The sequence below is a fragment of the Prinia subflava genome, chromosome 10, assembly GCF_021018805.1.
Source record: "Prinia subflava isolate CZ2003 ecotype Zambia chromosome 10, Cam_Psub_1.2, whole genome shotgun sequence".
Classification (NCBI taxonomy): Eukaryota; Metazoa; Chordata; class Aves; order Passeriformes; family Cisticolidae; genus Prinia; species Prinia subflava.
Window position 1 is genome coordinate 5,766,982 of NC_086256.1, and position 21,601 is coordinate 5,788,582.

At 38.4% G+C, this 21,601-nt stretch overlaps 1 protein-coding gene across 1 annotated transcript in view; it reads right to left on the reverse strand.

Annotated features, from left to right (window-relative positions):
* ZFYVE9 (zinc finger FYVE-type containing 9) overlaps positions 1–21,601 on the reverse strand; it is a 57,457-nt gene that overhangs the window by 31,587 nt on the left and 4,269 nt on the right. The window contains exons 2-4 of the mRNA XM_063407080.1: positions 10,573–10,675; positions 5,901–6,005; positions 3,063–5,125 (exon numbers count right to left, since the gene is read on the reverse strand). Of these exons, the coding sequence (XP_063263150.1) occupies positions 3,063–5,125; positions 5,901–5,970 (2,133 nt within the window). The 5' untranslated portion in view covers positions 5,971–6,005; positions 10,573–10,675. The remainder of the gene's footprint in view (positions 1–3,062; positions 5,126–5,900; positions 6,006–10,572; positions 10,676–21,601) is intronic.

Here is a 21,601-nt window from a genome sequence, read left to right on the forward strand (position 1 = left end):
ACATCATTTCAGTTCTCTGGGCGAAACTTCCAGTCAAAAGTTCATTCAGTATTGAACATGGAAAAATCAATGTCGTCAACCAGAAGCGAACACAAATTAATATCTAATTTAGGACCCTTTTTCAAACAACACATTGTGCATTCATGAAAGCTCCCAACTGTAATGATTTAAATATTAAAAGAGAAAACAGAAGCAATGACAGAACATCCCCACCTCCTCTCTCAGGCTGCAGTAATGCAGAGAACACAATCCAGCACAAATGACAAGTCAGACTTGTTATTAACAATCACCAAGTCATTATCTCAGTACATCATGCTATAAAAAAACAACAGAGCAGTGTCAAAGCAAGTTTTTATGTTACTGGGGTTTTTAAGTTCACTAGGAGCCGGTAAAGCATTAGTTGCTAGGGGAATTGCTGATTTTTAATATTTTGGTGGAAAAATATGGTTTTGGTTGTCAATAAGAAAGATTGCATATAAATTTTCTGGTTTCCTATCAAGGGCGATGATTTTATCTGACAACAGAAAGTACATACATACATAACATATAATTTATTAATGTGTTCACACACATTCACTGGGTTCTTAATTTTAACTCAAAATTTACTGTAAATATATTACTTTCTATCAATCCAAATGGTTCATATCATCCTTTAACTTTGCAATTATTATTCTGAAATTAAAAACCCAGACAGACTTCCCAGTTGCCACTCAACTATTTTTAAATGCAGTGTTTATTCCCAAATGAAACAGATACATTCACCCCTACTAAAATTATTTGTCATGATGCTAATAAAGCTTAAAAAGAAACTGTTGTGCTAAAGCTTGTGTTCAAAATATTTAATCCCATGACTTCCTTTAGAAACAATGAACTGAAAGAGCTGAAGATGTTGTCTCTCCACTTCTTTTAAGTGAGATTCAGACAATTAACAGTGGAAGCATCCTTGTGGTTCAGTAGTTACCTACACCACACAGGACTTGCCCTGGGGATGGTGAGCAGAAAGCAGGAGCAGACAGCTGAGAACTGGGATTTCTCAAGCTGCTGCAGCCACACTCATCAGAGCTTGTCTGTCAAAGCTTTGGTCTCTCTCTGCCCAGAATCATTACAGGAATTAAGGGCTGTAAAGCAATTTGCAGTAAGTGCTAAGTATTATTTGACTTGCACTGATCCTTAGCATTTATTAATGAGTCCTTTCTGCCACATCTTTTGGCTGCACTTGTGCAAATCTGGCCCAGACGAACACCTGCTAGCAAAAGCTTCTAAAAACAATCCATTCTAAGTCTACTGAGTCAGTTTGTCTACTGAGCAGAGGGATTTTCTTATTTTATCCTTTTCCCAAATATAATTAAAAAACCTCACTGGCATTGGTGGTTCTTCTCAAGGTTTGTCAGAAGAATGAAAAAAGGAAAAGAAAAAAAAACCACATAGACATTTTTGGCCTTGTTCAATCATTGCATGTTTTTTCCTTTTACAGATATTTTAATCTTCTGCATTCATTTGTGCAATTCAGGGCTTCAGTCATTACACAGAAGCAACAAACTGGTCTAAAACACAAAAATAAGTAAAAAATTTTACTGCACGTGAAAATTGAAGTCATATTTATTCAACTAAAAAAAATTACCTCAATACCAGTGTAAGTTAATATATTAAAGCTAAAATCAGGGACAATCCTTTAACTTCTACGCCTTACAGATTGTCCTTAACTGCCATGAGAAGAATGAGGAGCCTGATATAAACCAAAAATACCCTTCAGGCAGGCATGTGCTTTATGTGACACTCATTGATCACCTGTGGTTACAAGCTCCACATCGGGACTTCCACTGCAACCAAGCTGCAACAGGGTGGGCAGAACCAGCTGGAGGTCCCAGAGCAGGACAAGGACTTCCTGCACAAGGAATGTTTGCTTAGCTTTAGAAGTGTCCTGGGAAAGTGCTCAGCATTTCCCCAGTGAGAGACTGAGTGCTGGGCATTCTGATTCCTTAAGGGACACGGGTTCCACCTCACAGGAGCAAGCCTGGGCGTTCTGCTGGCAAAAGGGTTTGAGCTTTCCTCACACATTTGCTTCTTTTAGGTCCTTTATCCACATCATTCTGCTCTCCCTGTGTTCTTCTGGTAGCAAAAATTATCACCCATAGCAGCCAGGAGGTCTTTTAATCAACTTTAGAAATCTTTGAATGAGGCCTAAATGAACCAAAGTTGTTTTTATTCTAGTTCTCTTTGGGTTTAGTATTTCTTTTTACAATATTCATTAATACCTAACTGACAAGAGTGTTATTTACTGCTTTTGATTCATCATTATTTTTTCCCTGAGTTCCTACTTATGTCATTGACATGTATTTCAGTAAAGGATATTTGGAAATACTTTACAAGTTAATAATTTACAACAAACTCATCACATAAGAATTTAAGTTCACCTAGATGGCACATACATCAAATTCTAAAACACCCTCAGCAATAAAGTATTTCTTACACAACAAAAAGTGACACAGAAATTATGCTTTAATTGTCTTCATTCTGACATTTCTCACCATGTGGGCATACACCAGGTTACAGTTAACCACTGTTGTTTTTCCCCAAGAGCAAATATATGTTTAAAAACAACACTATTTAAAATAATGTAAGCAATATGAGAATAGTGAAGAAGACTGAGAAGAACTAAGTTGATCAGTCATGTAAACCAGCAGCAATGCCAGCAATCCAACAGCCCACTCCCAATGCACAGGTTTGTTTCAGTAACTTTAATGGGATTATTGATGCAGTAATTTCTATAAAGCAGTTTCCTGCACTTAGTCATTTTATAAGAGTTCTGACAAAAACCCAAGGATGATGATCATTGCAATCAACAAATACAACTGCTCATTCAGACAATTAGTTATTATTTATTGGCACCCTAAATAGATCAGAGCTCAGAAATTCCCATTTTTGCTTCACCCAGACACAGCTTTTTAGGAAGAGATATCACAGGTAACTATATCCAGTAGCTTAGCAAGCCCTCTGATGCAATGCTGTGCAGTGCCAGAGAAAAAAGGTGCTTTGAGCTTATTCACAAAATCTGAACTTACCTTCCCACACGCTCTGCAATGGTGCCTTCTTTTGGTGAATGTAAATCTGGCCTCACATTTCATACAGTTTGGTGCTTGAGAATCTGGAACCCACACTGGAGCCACCTCACCCAAAGTCGTAAAAGGCTTTCTGGCTGGAGCTCCAAACTGACCAGCTCTGAGATCATTATCTGGACTATCTGGGGCTACTGCAAGGCACGAACTATTAGAGACTCCAGATTCATACTCGTCCAAATGTTCCCCATTAGAACCAGTACCAGAGGCATTTGAGGATGTTTCACCAGGAAATGTGTCTGCTGTATCCCCTAATTGTGTCTTACCAAAGACATTTTTGTTTTTACTATTACCTCCACAATTTGGGGGAATAACATCATTTTGTAAGTGGTCCGATAATGGCTTCGGAATCTGCAGTTTCAGATTTGTGGGTTGCTTAGGTCTTGCACCACCAAAAGGAACACTGATATATTGCAGGTTAGTCATTGGTTTTGGTGAAGCCTGCCCTTGCATGGATGAAACCTGACTACAAAGATTATGCAAATAATTTTTCTTTATGTGGTCACCAGTGCTGTTTAAAATAAGACCACTCCCTTCTGTGGCCTCATTTCCTCTCTGTTCATAAACATTAGTGTAACATTCTGACTTGCTCTCCTCAATCTCCTTTTCCTCTGTTACCGAGTCTTCCTTGGAGGGTAAAGTCTTTGGAACATGAGCAACAACTGGGTTCTGCATTCCATAGGAATCACAACCATTAGACAGAGAGCTGGCTGCTGATGTAGCCATCACATCAGAGAGACTGGACCCTCCAAGCTCATCTGTACCAGACCCCTCTAAGTCTATGCCTGCCTCCAATACCCCGTCTTCATCTTCTTTGCTATTCTCACATGCATCATCAGGCTGTTTGGTCTGCAAAAGTCTTTCACTCTCTCCTAGAGTTTGCTTATTATTCATCTCATTCAACTTTGTCAGCTCCCAATTAGTCATCTCCTGAGATTCAGGGTAACATTCTGCCATGCTGTGCAATTCTGTTGTGCCGAGATTTTTATCACATTCAATGACTTCGCTTTCAGTGGCACTAACATCCTCAGCAACACATTCCTTGTAACTGCCACTTCCAGCCACGTTAGGTTGACAGGTTTCAGTGAGCCCAGATAGCCTAGACTGCAACTGCTGGGTTGTTTCCTGTTCTACAATTAAGTTTCCACTACTGGAACCAGAAGAGTTTTTAGCTTCTAGATCTGTTCTCTGAGGAATGGCTTTACTAGTGAAATTTTCAACTGATGCACAATTTTCTTGCATTTTAGCAGTACCATCAACTGGTCTCTGTAAGAGAGTCACTGCATTGATCCCTGCAGTTGTAGCTTCTGAAAACAGCAAATCTTTACTCATATTAAAATCCTCCTTTAATCGAGAGGAGGGGCAGGCAGCGGTCAGGCTTTCAGATGAAGCATTAACCAAATGACTTACGGAGTCATCTTCAGTGTACAGCCTGTTTACTTGCTTTTCTGTATCAATATCTTTTTCTGTGGATCCATTTACAGTAACACTAAACTGGTCACTCTGTCGGTTTTCATTATCCAGTGTAAAGCTAATAGAGTCCATTAGGGGCTGACTGTTGTAATTTGTACAATCCACCACATCATCACTTTGTAGTGTTCTTCTGTCACAGTTGTGCATGACTGCCACCACTAGCACATTTTTCTCCTCTGGAAAGCAAGCTGTATTTCCACACTTCTTTGCTCCTGCTTCCACAGAGTTACACTGATCATCCTCATTACTATTTCTTTTAATCAGCTGATCATCTGCTGCTGCCTGATCGTCAATCCACATGACTGGGGTCTCTGGGCTTATGCTAAAATCCTTTCCATTAGCACAGCGGTCTCCTCCTCCTGTTGGTGTAGTCACTGAGTGGGACAGGGACAAAGACTTCAATCTCTGCTGACATTCATTAGGAGTTGTAGCTTCATTCACGCTGGCCACGGTCGAGTTGAATGACAGGTGATGAGAAGGAGGATCTAGAATCTGATTCCACTTTGCTCCCAGCAGAGTAGGTGAAACAGTGGCATCTGAAAAAGGGTTTAAACAAGAAAACTTACTGTCATATTAAAGCAACAGGTTCCATTAATCCTGCTGCATTAGAATGTCCCAAAGAGAAATGCAGAAGTGTTCAAATACGGGCACAAAAATGAAGCTCACCTGCCATAACCAACATCCTTGGTCAACCATTAGCAGTGTAATTCCGTCATGTTTCTGGAACTCAACAAGTTTAGAGCTACCCCAGTTAGTATCAGGTGGAATTTTCAAAAACAGCTTTAAAGTATTGATTATTATATCTTAGGCAGCTAGAAGTGCCTAGAAAGATTCTCACTCCCATAAAATGAACAGTGCAACTTCCTTGACAGCAAAGAATTACCAATTAGACTAAGCAAAAAATTTAGTGCTTTGAACATGATAACTTTCATTATATGATTTATGTGACCTAATAAAACATTTCTGCAAAAGAAGCTTAAAATAAGTTTTGCCTGATTTGTTAAAAAAATGATATAAATATTGCTACTGAGATTAAGCTTCACAAAACGTTTCTTTAAAAGTGTATGGCACATTTGCTGTTAAAAAAGTACAAAATTTTACAAAGGTAAACAAGATGAATGGAAGCAGAAGAGAATGCTACTAAGAAATGCTGAAGACATACCATGCAAAACTAACAGATGTTTTTTGTAAGTTCTCAGATTAATTTGCAACTCAAACCCACAAAGGGTATCACAGATCTCCCCCTCTTCTATACTGTTCTCTGTAGAAGACATCTGATGTGCATCTACAATCGTGTTCAAAATGACTCACCTTCGTTTTGCTCAAATTCATCTAAAACCTTATCGAGGTTATATGCCTCTGCTTGGAAATAGTTCTCCATTTGTCAGGGAACGACCACCAGATCCTTGTCTAAACCTGCCAGAGAACAAATTACAATCAGATGCTTAACCTTCAGTCAGCAATGTTCCATTACATATTGTCCTGATTTAAGGGGTAAAGTCCTTTGTGAATCAAATTTTACATACATTACAGACATAAATCAAAAGTATTTTCCAGGAATAAAAATTGTTTGTGTGTTTAAACTTGCTTCATTCAGATTAACAGCCTCCCCACACTTGCTTTGAATTTTTTTACCTCCAGTCTCTCACATTAATGTGTCTGGCTATCAGGATCACCATAATAGTAAGAGCAAAACTGCTGTGACACCAGTCTAAAAAAACAACCAGTCTAGAGAACCAGAAATGCCAACAGAAAAATCTCAAGACCTGACTTTCAGATCTGTGCTACCACCAATTAGTTCATGTGGCTTTGAGCAAGGAGTTTAAACTCCCTGTGCTTCTGATTTTTTAATGTACAGTAGGCTAGCAGTACTCTGTGTCAGTCCTCATTTCCCTCGAGATGCTTCAAAGATTCATACTTGTAAAAGTTCTTAAGGGACTTAATGGGCATTACTTGAATTGTGCTACCTCTTAAAATGTCTGCTTTAATAATCCTTGTTTTCCTGAAAGGCAGCCACTGGAAATCTAGCAAAATGCACAGAAGTAAATAGTCTCATCAAGACATAATGCTCTCAGGCTAGAAAAGATGACAAGAGAGAAATGAGGGTGAAAAAAAAGCAAAACCAAAGCCAAAACCCCAACCCTGAATCATTACATAATATCTTCACATAATAAGTAATATTTTGCCCTAACAGCAGTAACATGGACTCCTTACTACCAAATTCTTGTAACAACAAGACACCCTGATACATTTTTTCCAAACATTCACTACCAGTGGAGACATTTTGAGTGGGAAATGTGTGCCATAACCCATAAACCACAGAGAGACCTTGATTTGATCTGTTCTCTGAACATCATCCAGAACAGCCTTATTCTCCTCAGAGCTGGATTTCACTGTTGTGAAATAAGGCAATGGAGGGGAGAGGGTGAGAACCTTGTTTTACAGCATGAAGCAGTGTTAGACCCGACAGCTCAATTAAAAACCTGCTTTTTTCCACCAGTGATACAACACATTAGAGGAAGTTTCCAATTTAAAACAATATTTGACCATTATCCCCACAGTATCTAGATTTGAGGAAAACATCAACCACCTTTATTTCCATGACTACAACATTTTGTAGTTACAAATTTACAAATTATAAACATTTATGGTACAACAGTTACGGGCAATAGCTGCAGTTAGGTTATTGATAGCAAAAGACTGCATTAAAATATCACAAAATGTGGAGTTCAAGTTTTCAAGGTCAACTTCAAATTTTATACATGGTTGTTTTAAAAGGTGACCATGATACAACATAAATACATTGCTATTTAATATAATTAGACTAAGGCATGTGTTAAAGAGATACACAGAAGCTAGTTTTAAAGAAAATCTCAGAATTGCAATAAGCATCAACAAAAAATAGACCATTTGCAAAATAATTCCAAGATAAACTAGACTTGTTATCTGACATACTGCTAGATTTGTTCTCTGTCCTGGGATTTTAGATTAACTCCTTCTGCAAGGAAAACAGATGATTTGCCATATCATTTACTGTGTACAGAAGCACAGATCATAACATAAGCAATGGAAAAACTGCCCACCTTGACCACCAGCTGCATTTCAGGAGTCTCAAAAAGTAGGACTATTTTGTACAAAATACCAGGTGATTTCACATCCATTGGTAATATATATAATTTACATTATAATGATAACATTGCTCCTAGCAAACAATTGATGAAGACATGTATAATTATTCCTAGGCAAAGTCCTGCTACTAAGGTCAATGATGCAAAGAGTATTTGTCAGTGAGGCAGTGCAAGACTGAAAAAATGCCATAAAAAATTTTTGTGCTCATGAGTTCAGCTGAAGAGAGAAAAGACCTTTTATATCACTATTGTTATTTCACTCACTGATGTACCAGGATATATGGAGAACCTTTTATTTTTAAACTCACAGTCACTAAGCTGACAGCCACTCTAAATGAGATCTCATTGTCTGTTGCAGTAGGTGTTTCTCAGGAAAGGTCAGCTGTAAATCTTCAGGTCTAACATCTAAAATTATTATTATTATATAAAAGAAACCCAACAACCCCCCAAGCTTTTCTGCAAGTTTTTGCCAAGGGCAAAACACATTGCCAAATCCACCGAATCCTCTCCTCTGTCTGACAGTAAAGGAGGATGAGTATTCATGTTCCTAACAGACAGCAGCAAGGCTTCCTCATTGTCAGCAACTCACATATTTGCCAGTTGAAGATCTAATGCTTCAGCTCTCCATAGCCAGCAACTCAAGATGAAAATAGAAAATAAAATGCGCTGACACAGCCTGCTGTAATAACTGAGTAGCTGTTTTCCCTGTGGTTTAGAATTTAATTTTATTTTGAGTATTTTTATTAAATGTCCAAGCTAAATAAAAAGCATATTGCTTTACAGGTCTTTTGAAACTTTTGACTGCATCTCACATGTACCACTATAAAAATTTGGAAGAGTTTTAGAATTACTCTAATCCCCAAGTTCCCCTTAGTACAAAGGCTGACATGACATTTTTTAAAGGATCTGTAGTATTGCTCAAATATCCTGAGTCATGGCATGGCGAGAAGCTGATGACCAAACATATAACACTTAGACTCTGGAAAAAGGAGAATAAAAACATGAGCAAATCAGAAGGAAGTTTCAGTGGTAATTTTAGCTGTATGTCACCAAAAGAGGAGATACTTCCTAAATTACTATTTATTGGGATGAACAACATGAAGGAGAGGAACTTGTGCTACCGCAAGGAAAAGGAAGCATAAACCACCAATGAGGAAAAAACAAGAGATGTTTTTTTCAAAAATACAGTCCTCCATGCAAAGATTTGGCAGAAAAGACTCATGGAAAAAACAGTAGATTTAATGGTTTAACTCTGTATACAAAAAAAAAATACAATTGTTAATATCCACTTCTATGTAAGTCCAGAACTCAAGATCACTTGTCACCCATTGCAGAGTCATCCTCTGTCTTTCAGGGCAAAGAGCTAATTAAAACATGCAGTCTGTCAAATTAGATTGTTCTCAAGCTCCTGATGGATCACAGATCATGCATAATTCAGGAAGTGTGTTTTACTTATCAGTTTCTTCATAACAACAGCATGGGCTTATCATCGTCTTCATTTCTGAAACTTAGGAGCTTACATTCTATGAAGCTTACACACTTTACTCTCCCTTGATGCCTAATTTAGAGGTGCATGTACCAGAAATGTGTGTGTCATGTCTACCCAGAATTACTGCCCTTGTCATCACAGCCTTCAGACACAACACAAACTTCAGTTGTGTGGTGGGGGAGAGAAGGAGCCAGAAGTAAAGGACAGAAAAAAACCTTCCTTAAAATTAGGTGTTATTCTGAACAGGCTTAGCCTTGGAGACTGCCTCTCAAGAGAGCTCAGATATCCCACGTGCCAGCTTGCTCCTGGGAAATGAACTGTACGAGAGACTGGCCTTGTGTTATACCTGCAAAGCAGCCAGACTTGTATCTGTGCTGGGCTCTGTGATAAGGGATTATGTAACCCATCATCTTCTGCACTGCACATCCTAAATTATCCTTGGGATGTTTTCACCAAGGGGACTGGCAGTCTTCAGTCTTTCAAATTGTCTTTAGAAGTGGATGATCAGCTCACAATCACATTAAAACACCTTAATAAAAAAGGCACTGAAAGGAAATAATACTGACATTCAACTACTGGCCTCACAGCAAAGACCTAAAAACCAGAGAATATGTAAATAATCAGAATAGAATCTCAGGATTTTCTGTCATGCTGCTCTGTGGAGACAGCTCTTCCAATATCCAACAGTGAACCTACACATTTCAGTAATCTCCTAGTAAACAAAACGCTCAAATAGTTTATTATTCTCCTCACAAAAAATATCCACAAAAAGCTCCTAAAATGGAAGTCACAAAGGGCATGATCAAACTGAAACCAAACATTGCTAATTCATCCTGATGAAAATCACACATCCACATAATGTCATTTTCCCATAGCGTGACAGGACGGAAGTACAGATTGACTGGACAGAGTGATTTATTAGATCCAGGGCTCCTGAAGACTTCCTTCAACCCCACCAAACAATGGTCAAGTGCACATCTTGTTCCAGCTCCCTTCGGCGATCTGTGAATTACCTGTCCCTGCGAGTCAGGCACCTCTGCTGCAATGGACACTTTGTTCAGAGTTGAGCAACAGCTTTATTTAGAACTGATGAGATCTGGCTACAGCACAGACTGAGAAAAAAAGACTCTGCCCACCTTCCCTCTCTCCCAAACAAAATAAGACACAATCTTTGCTCTAAAATGGGGCAATTACTCTCAGTAACAAACCAATAAATTGCCAAAAATCCTCCATCATCTTCTATATAAGAGATCCGTCCATATACAAAGGTGTATATATATAAATATATATCCATAAGAATACATAAAAAACATTTCAGGTGCACAACTCTGACTCTTCATATTCTTAAGCAGAACTTGCCTCTTACCTTTTTCTTATACATATGTTAAGAAACAAATGACCCTGTGCCTTCTCATGATGACTGCAGCACAACCAGCCAGTTCTGCTGAATCAGGGTGTTCTACTTGATCCTAGAAAGAAAATACAAACATGTATTTGATGACTGGCAATTCTGCCACAAACCATGTTCTTTTCAACACATGACTGCAGCTAGCACAGGCTTTTTTGGCAAATGCTGCAAGCCTCAGATGATTTGGATTACATCTGCAGCTTTAAATTCAAGGATGTTTGTGCACTGTGCCACCACTTCTCTCCAACAGTCTGGTGAAAAATGTTGCAAATAAAAACCACATTGCTACCTACCTGTCATTATTCCTCATTTAACTATAAACCCTCAGTGTAATGCAGCAACTCAAACTGTCCTTATATTCCTCATGACCTTGACTGTATCAATTTATAAAACTAGCCTCTGAAATCAATTATATTACAATAGGCCTTCCAAAAATAAAGAGCTAGTAGCTTTGATAGTCAACAAAAATTCACAGCCCTCTGAATTCTGTAAACTGTATTCATCAGCTTCCCACTGATTTTGTTACAGCTAAACAAGTGGTTTTGTCTTCAAATTATTTCCCCTACAATCTTAGGCTCCCTTCCTTTCCTAAAGGCTTCTTCTCACAAAACCCACAATAGCATCAACCTTCAATAGCAGACAGGACCCAAGAGGAAAAAAAAAAGTCATCTGAAGAAACTTTTGTTCTTCAATCCACAGCATTTCTATAGGTGCTCATTTTCCCAGGCTGCATCCTAACAGCCAACATAGCTCAAAAATCCAGTACAGCCAAGGGCAGAGAAAACAGAAACTAGTTTATGATAAACAATGCAACAAGAAAAGGCATGAGATATGTTAAATTCATTTTTTAAGGTTTGCTAGCACTGACATTTTGACCTGTTGGATAGTTGAAATATTTATTAGTACTCTGATGAAGCTACAACATATGTCAGAAAAAAATCTTAAATCTCCAGCAAAATTAACAGTGCTAAAAATAAAAAATCAGTTCTCCATGCATGAAAGCAATATTCAGTGCTAGACTAATTTTTTCCCAGAGTTGTTTGTTATTCTTTTCAGAAATAAGCTACAGTAATAATTCCAGGAAACTAATGAACTGAACAGTAACACTCTGAGTAGTGCTGTTTCCAAACTCAGAATCCCACAGCTCTGGTTGCCAGCAGAACTCTTCCTGTATACAAGTAAAATTTCTGATGATATGTGTATTTCTACCTCTATAAACAAAAATTAATTTTGGTTATCTGGTAAATAGTAGATGTTATCTTATTACAACATTCTTCAGATAGGCTTCACATGCATGCAAAAACAGAAGTGGAGGAAATTTAATTCCACTGAAAGGCTTCAGAATAAGCCTTTTCCAAGGGATGGGAAGTACAGGTGGCAGTGGGGAAGGATTTCTGTACCACCACCATGTCCCCTCCCGGCCTGTAGTGCAGGCAAATTATTCTGTTTTCATGACCCCTTAGAAAAGCCAGATCAATTAATGACAATTCTGTCTGTGATTTATGGCAAGGCCTGTCAGCTGCAGCACGAACATCACATGAGCCAGTCATACATTAACCACAAAGCTCAACCTTCCCTGATCAGAAATGGATCAGCCCTAGCAACCCACAGCTGAAACGAGCTGTGCTGGCACCCGTGCTCCGAGCCAGCAAACCTTCTAGGCAAGCAATATTCAGGGCAACAGCACAGCTTTATTATTCATTGTTTTTATTCTGCTCCTCTTGCCTTGTTCCATTCTTCCCAGGTAATGACTTTTTTGTGTGTAACCACTCAACAGAGAAGAACACAGATCTAATCAATCGCTGCCAGTCTCCAAAGTAAGCTTTGAAGAGGTATTACCTGGAGGTCCTGGAGATTTTTGTTTACAGTTCAACATTTACTCTCAGCAGCCATTTCCTCTTACAGAGATCAATGCAAAAATCAAAGCATGCTTACAGATATGAACATAGTATATTTAAACAAGAAGCAAGTTAAAAAAAAAAAGTAAATTATAGCATTTGGATTTCATGAAAAAAATGAACAAGTTGGCAACAGAGCCAAATTCTTTTTTCAGTAAGAATTCAGTGTGAGAGAAGTATATTTAAATGAAAATTGAGGACAAAAAGAATTACTACAAATGAGAACCAAGAATACTCACAACAACATATAACCTAGTGATTATTAGGTTTTCTCTGAATCACACACACTGTTAAAAAACTGTTCTTGTAAAAAATACATACATTTCCACCTAAAAATTATGGGCCCACTGAGACCTAAGATCACTGCAAGTGAAGGAGGCCCAGTGTCCCTGCTGTCCCAGTTTGATGCTTGGAGCATTTCAGTTCATTTCAGCATTTAGTTCCTTATCTCTTCTGCTGGAGTTGGCTGAACTCCTCTGCCTCCTGCCCTACAGTGGTGTCACTCAGGTGCTGCTTTGGTTGTACCCTGCATGTCTGATTTCCCTCAGGAGCTCCAAGAAGGCGACTACCAATTACTGCAAAAGCAAAACAGAAATTGAAGAGAAATTTGAAAAGCAGAGACGTGCTCAGAATAAAGAAAGGGTGAAGAATAGAAGAAAAGATCTCTAAAAATACAAAATTAGAAATATCTTCCACGTAAAAGAATGCAAAAAATGTTTATAACATTAAATGAAAGTAATCTGAACTAGCAGAAGCTGGAATAGCTTATAACAAATGGAAAGAGACTGAAAAAGAAATGATTTTGATACTATGGTAAAAAAATGTGAAAAATGCTCAAAGCAATGGGAGATGCTAAAAAATGCTTCCATCTACTGGCAAAGATCCAACTCTTAACTACACTACAGATCCTGCTACCAGTGAGAAGATGTCTTTGAGTAGGCAGGGAGACATTTGCAGCCATTTTAAGGCACTTTATTATTGCTAGATTAGTTGAACTAGGCATTATCTTAAATGCAAATCCAGATTTCAACACTGGTATCTTCACTTCCTACCTTGTCTACACTCTGGAAGCATCAGACGGGAGATTCAGAGACTACAGACAGGGGGATGTGTTCAGGCCCCAACTCTGCACAAAAATGCAAACTACAACAAGAAATACCTTAGCAGAAGGTTCCATGAACAGGAAATCAGTGCACTTAAACAAATGGGGAGATAGGTGGAAAGTTTCAGGACACATCAGTAAAAATGTAAAATTAATTATTTTATCTGATCAAGCAATCTGGAAGCTAAATCTTCACAAATAGAAAAGGGGGTTCTTCACTCAAATAATGTAACACTTGGAATAATGGTGGTTTTCCACATGCACAACGATTTTGTCCCCAAACATGGAGTTCTTTCTAACTGGCACGTGCCAAATGAAGGGAAGGCCAAGCATTACAAAGTGTTTGTGACACAGCAGTGGTAATATCTGTCACACACCTGAAAATGCCTGCCATGGCAAGGACTTCAGATTAGGCCCCAAATTAAACATTCCAAAATTAAGTGTTCTATTAGTAAATTAAAGTAGCAGTCGTTCAATGCAACCAGAAAATTTAAAAAAAAGAGAAAATAATTGTTTTCAAAATTCTAAGTTATTAAAGAAAACTCAGCAAACAACAACTTTTTTTTTAAAATACATGGTCTATACCACAGTTCAGATTAGAAAAATCCAATTAAAACTCATCATAAATCCATTTAGTAAGAAATACTAAATACAGCAGCAAAAATCAAATGTAGCAAATACAAAGGAGATACAGGCATTGCTAATCCTTTCCTCGCACCAGAAGCTCAAGATGGCCAAGCATCCTTCAGCTTTACTTTCCATAATTTGCTGAGGTTCCTACTGTTCACTGTAAATGCACCCAAGAGCAGGCTGGGCCATGGCAGGCTGTTTCTGTGCAACACAACACTTTGTACCAGCTCACTACCCATGAATGCTGACAAAAGATCAACTATTACAATGTTGCATTGGATTGTCTTTTTTTCCAATCAATTGAACAAACAGAGGTGGACGATGCTTAAAGCAGAACAGTCTAATTATTTTACCAATATTTGCATCTTTTCCCTTGACTCTCCCCCGTGCCATTTTAAAGCCATTATTTCCACTTTTGTCTCCAGCCAAGTTTCCATAAGGAGACATTCACACATGCCTGAGCAGTAGTAAGGCACTCAAAAGAGCAGCAACTTCAAAGCAGCATTATGGGAAGCATCACAGTCAAAAGTAACAGGGAGACAAGACCAACTCCAGCAGCATTATCAACCTTTGTGCTCCAGAAAATAAAAGCAGCCCAACTGAAAAGGACACCTGCTTTATAACCATTTACAGTAGAAATAAAATTCCATTCCCTACCCTTTTTTATGCTATTTCAAGGATAAAGCAATTGATTTGTTTTCCTGCCACAAAGCCCAGCCTTGCCAGGCTCAGCCCGCTGCAGAGGCCGGGCCCCAGCACCTGGAGACAGGAACCAGCTCCTGCTTATGTAACTGCTTCTGATGCCTGGAACAGGATCCATCCCTGCTCTGGGGAAGAGCAAATAGATAGGTTTACACCGCAGGGCTGCCTTCCACGCAAGTTTTTCCAGAGGAATACAGCTGGAAAAAAATAAAAAAGGAAAAAAAAAAAGAAAAGAAAAGAAAAAAAATCCTTTCCTGAGCTTACTCATATGCTTGTAGAGGTCATTTCAAAATTTGGTGGTTTACGTATCTAATGTTTTATAATACTTTGTTTCATGCAACTTCCAAGTTTAAAATATTGTAAGCCACAAAAAGCGACTGCACAGTGCATTAAACATAAATTTAATATGAAATCATGTTTCTTAATTTGTGCATGGGTTCCAAGTAATGTCATCAATGTAACAACATAGTTATTTTTAAAAATTAATCTACTTAACATACTGATCTGAAGCTGTTATTTATCTTTATTCAAATACAAACTAAAGTAAACATATAGAACAAGTAGGTTTATGGGATGATTCTTATGTTTTTGAGACGGTTTTGACTCTGGCGTTCAATACATTTGCAGAACAAAATTATTCAAAGCTGCACACTTTATCCCAGAGTGGATTAATCCTGTATTCTAATACTTTATGATTTTTCCTTCTTTCTAATGTAGGGTAGAAACAAGAAAGTAGGGAGAAACCCCAGGAGACTCAACATTGTTTCAGATCCTTCTTGGATTTGGGCAATAGAAGAACTGACTGAGGTCCCCTAGAATCTCTAATTAAAAGCCTACACTCCTAAGGAACTGTCTTTTTCATAAAGCCCAAGAGGGGCTGACACTGGCGAGTGCCAGTGAGCAAAAGCTGATAATAAAATCCAGAACTGCCACACAACCAGAATGGGACAGATCAAAAGGAAAATGGGCAAGAAGGGAAACTGCTTTGCTACCATTTACCAGCCCATCAACTCCGAGTTGTACCCACCCGAGAGAAGCTGCTGAAGTCACACAGTTCATACATTCAGCTGCTGCTTTAGAGAACGGACCATCCAAACAGGCAAAAACTTTGGCAGACCACTGCCAAAGAGTGGAGAGTAGTCAGGCAGCTCCTAACACCATCTTTATCAACAGGCTCTGTTTCCAACACTACTGTGGTCATCTCTGCTCATCTGGTAACTGTGTCACACAACAGTAGTCTAAATTCAGATATTACTTTTAAAGAAATATCATAATTATAGACACCAAATGGTTACTATTTCTCAGATTCCATGTTATGTAAGGCTGGATTACCATACATCCCTGAAATAAATATGGGTACTCATACTCTCTTCTCCCTGAAATTATCTCTAAGTAGGTAACTTAATTCCCATTTTGTGTAGACCTTTATATTCATATCACACCAAACACATTATAAAACGCTGTTGTCAAGTGCAGCAAAGCTCCCTCCCACGTTTGTGATCATGATCTAACATCACTGCTGATGCTCACAGTGCATTATGTCTTAAGTCATCTGTAACTAGTAACTCACTCGATACAACTCGATAATCCATGGCAACAGTGCGTACTGCAACTGCTATTTCTGAGCCGTGCTGAGGGCCATGAACATGCTGCTAACAGTGCTGAAGGGACTGAGCACTAACCACCACAAACAGGCTTTTAGGTGCACTGGAAAGCTTTTTTCTTTTCACTGATATGCTGTGCCACTGAGGCGATTAGGGTATCTACCTGAAATTTGTGATGGGCTCCAGGAAGTTTTAGTTATAATACTAAGTGCCCATAATTCTGCATCTCTGTTAGCAGTCACAGGAAACAGAGACACAACAGACAAAACCCAAAAACATTTGAAAGCCTTCCTTACTAATGAGTTATGAGTACTAATACTGTTATCAGAAATCTTGCACAGCTCTAGGAACTCCAAATTCTTCTAAACTCAGATGCAACATTTCTCAGATAGATCAAAACTGAGAAATCTCTCCCTCTTCTGTCCACTGATAGAGTGGTTGATTCTGCTCAGCCATGAATCCCCACCTCTTTACCCCTCCTTCTTAGCCTGTAGCTTATTCCTGTTTTCTTCATCTGGAGGGCTCCTTTTTCCCCTCTCACATGCCTTCCCCATTCACTTCTTCCTGCATCTGTTTGGTTTCTCCCTACCCAAGCTTTCTTCTTTCTCTGACAAAAAAAAAAAGTCCAAACACAACATGATAAACCCCACGTTCCAACATTACTGGTATGAACATACTTGTAGACAACCTTACTAACCACCCGAGATCAAGAACAGCATGAGCAAACCCAATAGCAATGGTGGTACATCCACTTTGCAAACAGAAATGGGTTGGCCATCAAAAAAGCAAAAAACCCCACATGGCTAAAATAGCAGCCATATCCTAAGACACTGTCCTACTGCCAACCTGCTCCTACCCCTCCTCACCATTACTATCATTAAGCTCCTTCACAAATGCACTCAAACCCTCAGCCTGAAATGCATTTTCTGACACATAGACACTGTGGGTATTCAGCATCCAGGACACTTCTCTCAAGCATCTCAGCATTTGAAACCTCTAGTCAGGACAAGTTTTGTTAACTACACAGGAGGCACTACTGCGTGTTTCCTCAAATTAGAAGGTACAATTACATTCAAAAGCCATCTGTACAGAAATGAAGCTTAATGAAAAAAAGTATAGCCACAAGGGGTATTATAGGAAATTAATAAGGGAACAAAACCACTATATATACATTTATCTATTGCCCGTGAGTCTCAAGAAACAATTTCTAATTGACATCATAATAAACCCCACATTCATTCTACATGAGTATACAAAAAGAAACCTACAAGCAAATTCCAGAGATGGGTTAAAATGCATTTTACAGGTGACTTGTTAAGTGAAACCAAGGTAAATACAATACAGAAGCCATTAAGCCAGTACAGCAATACAATTACTGGAAAGCAGAAAAGCACACAGATGGACTGATGCTTAAGTAAGAACCTTTTAAAGTTACATTTATAAAAGAGTCAAGAAAGAACTGTGAAACCCATGAAATACGCCGGGGTTTTATGCAGCCTTCATCATTTATACAAAAACACAGTATGAAATCACTACAATCAATGCAATTTGGTGTTTCAGCTAAGAGGCTGTTTCAATATATATGCTATTTAAAGTAATCTGTTAATAATATAACCTAAGAAGTGGGCTTTGCATGTACTTTCAAGTTCACCATTAAAACACTCATTTTGAATTAACCAACACAACATTTACAATGTAGCTTTGTAACACAGTGACAACCAATATGCTCTGCTGGGCTATCAACGTGGCTGGGCAAACAGAAACAGCAGCTGTACACTGGAGTATAAAGCCCAAAAAAGGTGTAAATCAGGTACCTGTGCCTTTCTCTACAAAACACAAGCCTCAGAAGCAGGCTATTTCCAAGCCACAGCATATATTTCTACAGTTTCACAGGAGAATGGGTAATTTCAAAGGCTGTGAGATAAATGAATAAAAATCACAAAGAGGGAACAAGAGGGAACCTTCCTCTTACATTATCTCAACTCATATTAAATGTTCATTTATCTGCATTACAGTGCAGATAAGGAATAAAATATTACATTGGCATGATTGGTTTGCTGGGTATATTTTAACTATGTAACTTTTGTGTCTCCTCCAGCCTACAAAGAAAGCTCAATATTCACAGCCTCAGAAATATGAACAAGAGGACTTACATACTGGTTAAGTGTTCAGATGCTGCCACTTTTCAAGTGTTGTATCTTTAATCTCCCATAGAAATTAGAATTATGAGATTATATTGTTCCTTTACTATTCTTTATGCTCATATTTTTAAATATATATATACATATATCTGTCATAGAAATGAATATCTACACAGTGAGAACAAATCCAAGCGACTGCCCTCCAAGAGAAAAGCAAACTGCTCTGTATTTTGGCAGCAACCTGCTGGGCAATCAATACCCACACAGCTCTGGAAAAAATCCCCACAATTATGGTGTTAGGTGAGAAAGATGGGATTAATGCAGAGAGGGAAGGAAGGGAAGAGATACTATGGGGCAAAAAGTATTTACAGCTCCAGAAAAACTACATTCTTTCATTCCACAGATGGTGGAACAAAATGCTTACTAATATAGTATCTCCAAGGATTTGGATACATATAACATCAGATAAGATTTACACTATAATAAACTCATTCAACACATCTTCCAACTTGAAACAAAACATACTTCTCTCCATCCCCAGATCATGGAAGAAATTCCCTACTACTACTTACAAAATCTTTCACAAAATATAAAGAATTATGGGTGGAAAATAAGTTGTAGCCATCAGAAACAAATCTGGAACAGATTCCCAGTGTTTCAGCTCCTTTATTACTGGTTCCAGCACACTGCACTGACTCAATCCAAGAATCACTGAACTCTTTAGAGCACCATAGGTTAATCCAGCCCAGTTCTCTGTCCTCAGTATTGGAAGGTGTCAGGCAACAAGCTCCTTGGATCTGTGATGCATTAAAAAGACAGGTCAGTACTACCCCTACTCAGCAGCTGGTGAGAATAACACACAAGATCAACTTTTCTCTTTGGTATCACGCTTATTTAAGAATCACCAGCACACTTATCCACCTCTCCTCTGTAATAAACCACAGCAGCCCACTTGCCTTTGCTTCTCTACAACACCTGCAGAAAAACCAAATGTGCACCTCTTCACTCACTGCACTTCCCGACCTGGCAGAGATACAAGATTAATTTCATTTGGTTTAAATTAATATGCAAAGCTCAGAGCTGCAGAACTTGAAGTGGGAATACAAATTTAATTCTGCCAGGCACCTTCAGCAGATGACTGGGGCAGGGTTTGCCTTCACCTGCACACTCATCACCAAATTGTACCCCAGAGATCCTGGATGGGTGGCACACCCAAGATCACAATGAGCTCTGTGCACCACACAGACCAGAGGAATCTACACCCTCAGAAACCAGGACCCATATTTTACTGACACCAGTCTTCAACCTTCCTCTTAAAATCCAACAGTTCAAAAAAAGAGAGGAAAAAAAATTGAAATTGTTGAATAAAAAAAGGAAACAGATGAGAGAACAATTTCACTGACTGGGTTAAAAGAAACGCAAGAGAAGCACAGCGAACAATTACCGAGAAACAAAACCCTCACAAATCTGAAAATATCTACAATTTTTGTCATGTAGTATCTTACAAACTTCCAATTATCTGACTGGCCAACTGGTCAAGCAATAAATTTTATGTATATTCATATGATTTCCCAATTCTTCTTGAATTTATAGTAACTACATACGCCATAAAATCACAGCTGCAAATGGCTTGGCCTTTTTTTTAGTGTTGCAAAATCAATCTTGTAGTTCACACTTGGAGTGCAAACAGGTAAGACAACATGTACACTGAGCTCAAAGCAGAGTTTTGACACAACAAAACTGAACCTGGAAGCAAGAAAAGCTCCTCTAATAGTCAGTGTCATTCACAGATAAAGAAGGTATTATGTGATTTAGAAAGCTCTTTGATCTTCTTCTTCCACTGAACATTTACCAACTTCTTTTAAGTGCATCACACTATTTCTTGGAAAAAAGTACCAGTGTATGTTCTTCCAGTGATAATCTGCTATGAATCTGCTAATGTATTTCACCTGTATTACTTTCCTAAATAAAATTTTAAACTTGAAGTGAAATAGAAATGTTGTACCCAAAACATGCATAAAGTTTGAGTTCTATTATTTATTTTAAAAGGCTTCAGTATAGCCCAAAAGTAAATAAAAACTTTCCAATTACAGTATTTTTGAAAACTGCAAGAATCTAGAAGGTTGTTAAGAGCAGCTAGAGCTCTTCTGTAATTGATAGAGCACACATGAATCTCTGACCCAAGTATGGCCTAATTTCAATTTATCACCTGATAAGAAATGTCCTCTGGATTCTTTGGATGCTGGGAAGAGGGAATGACAAATTCCTCCCAGCTACCATTTTACTAACCAAAAAAAAAAGCCTCTTCTGCAATATTTTAGTACAAGTAGTCAATAAGGAAAATTCTGGAACACTACCAGTCAGCATGGAAATAATTTCATATCCAGCATTTCTTTTCTAGCTCTTAACTGGACAAGGGATCTTAGCTCAGGCAAAGAAAAGCACAAAACACTTCAAGCATCTTTGATTGTGCCTAATTCCTCTAATGAAGAATAGCTGGGAAACAGCCCTAAAATGTTATCAAACTGGATTCTACAACATTTTCACACACATAAAAATAGCAGAGGAAGAAACACTTCCAGCTTTGTGTACTTGAGGCTTTAGTGCTTTTTTTTGTAACTATTGCAAACATCAGTTCAGCTTGAGTCAGGCCAAAAACCAGGAAGACACCAGCGAAGGCACAATTACTGCATTGCTTTATATACAAAACCATCCCCTGCACAGGGTTCAGCAGCACTGCCCAAAGCACCAGCTGATGCCTCAAACATCCACGGGAAAGCTTTCCACCTTTGTCACTATGCTGGAACCAAACTGCAACAGAAATCCAACAAAATACAAAAGAACTGTTGAAAAAATTGTTAACCACTTCCGAATGTAAAGCCCTGCTCAACTCCACTATGCCATCAAGCT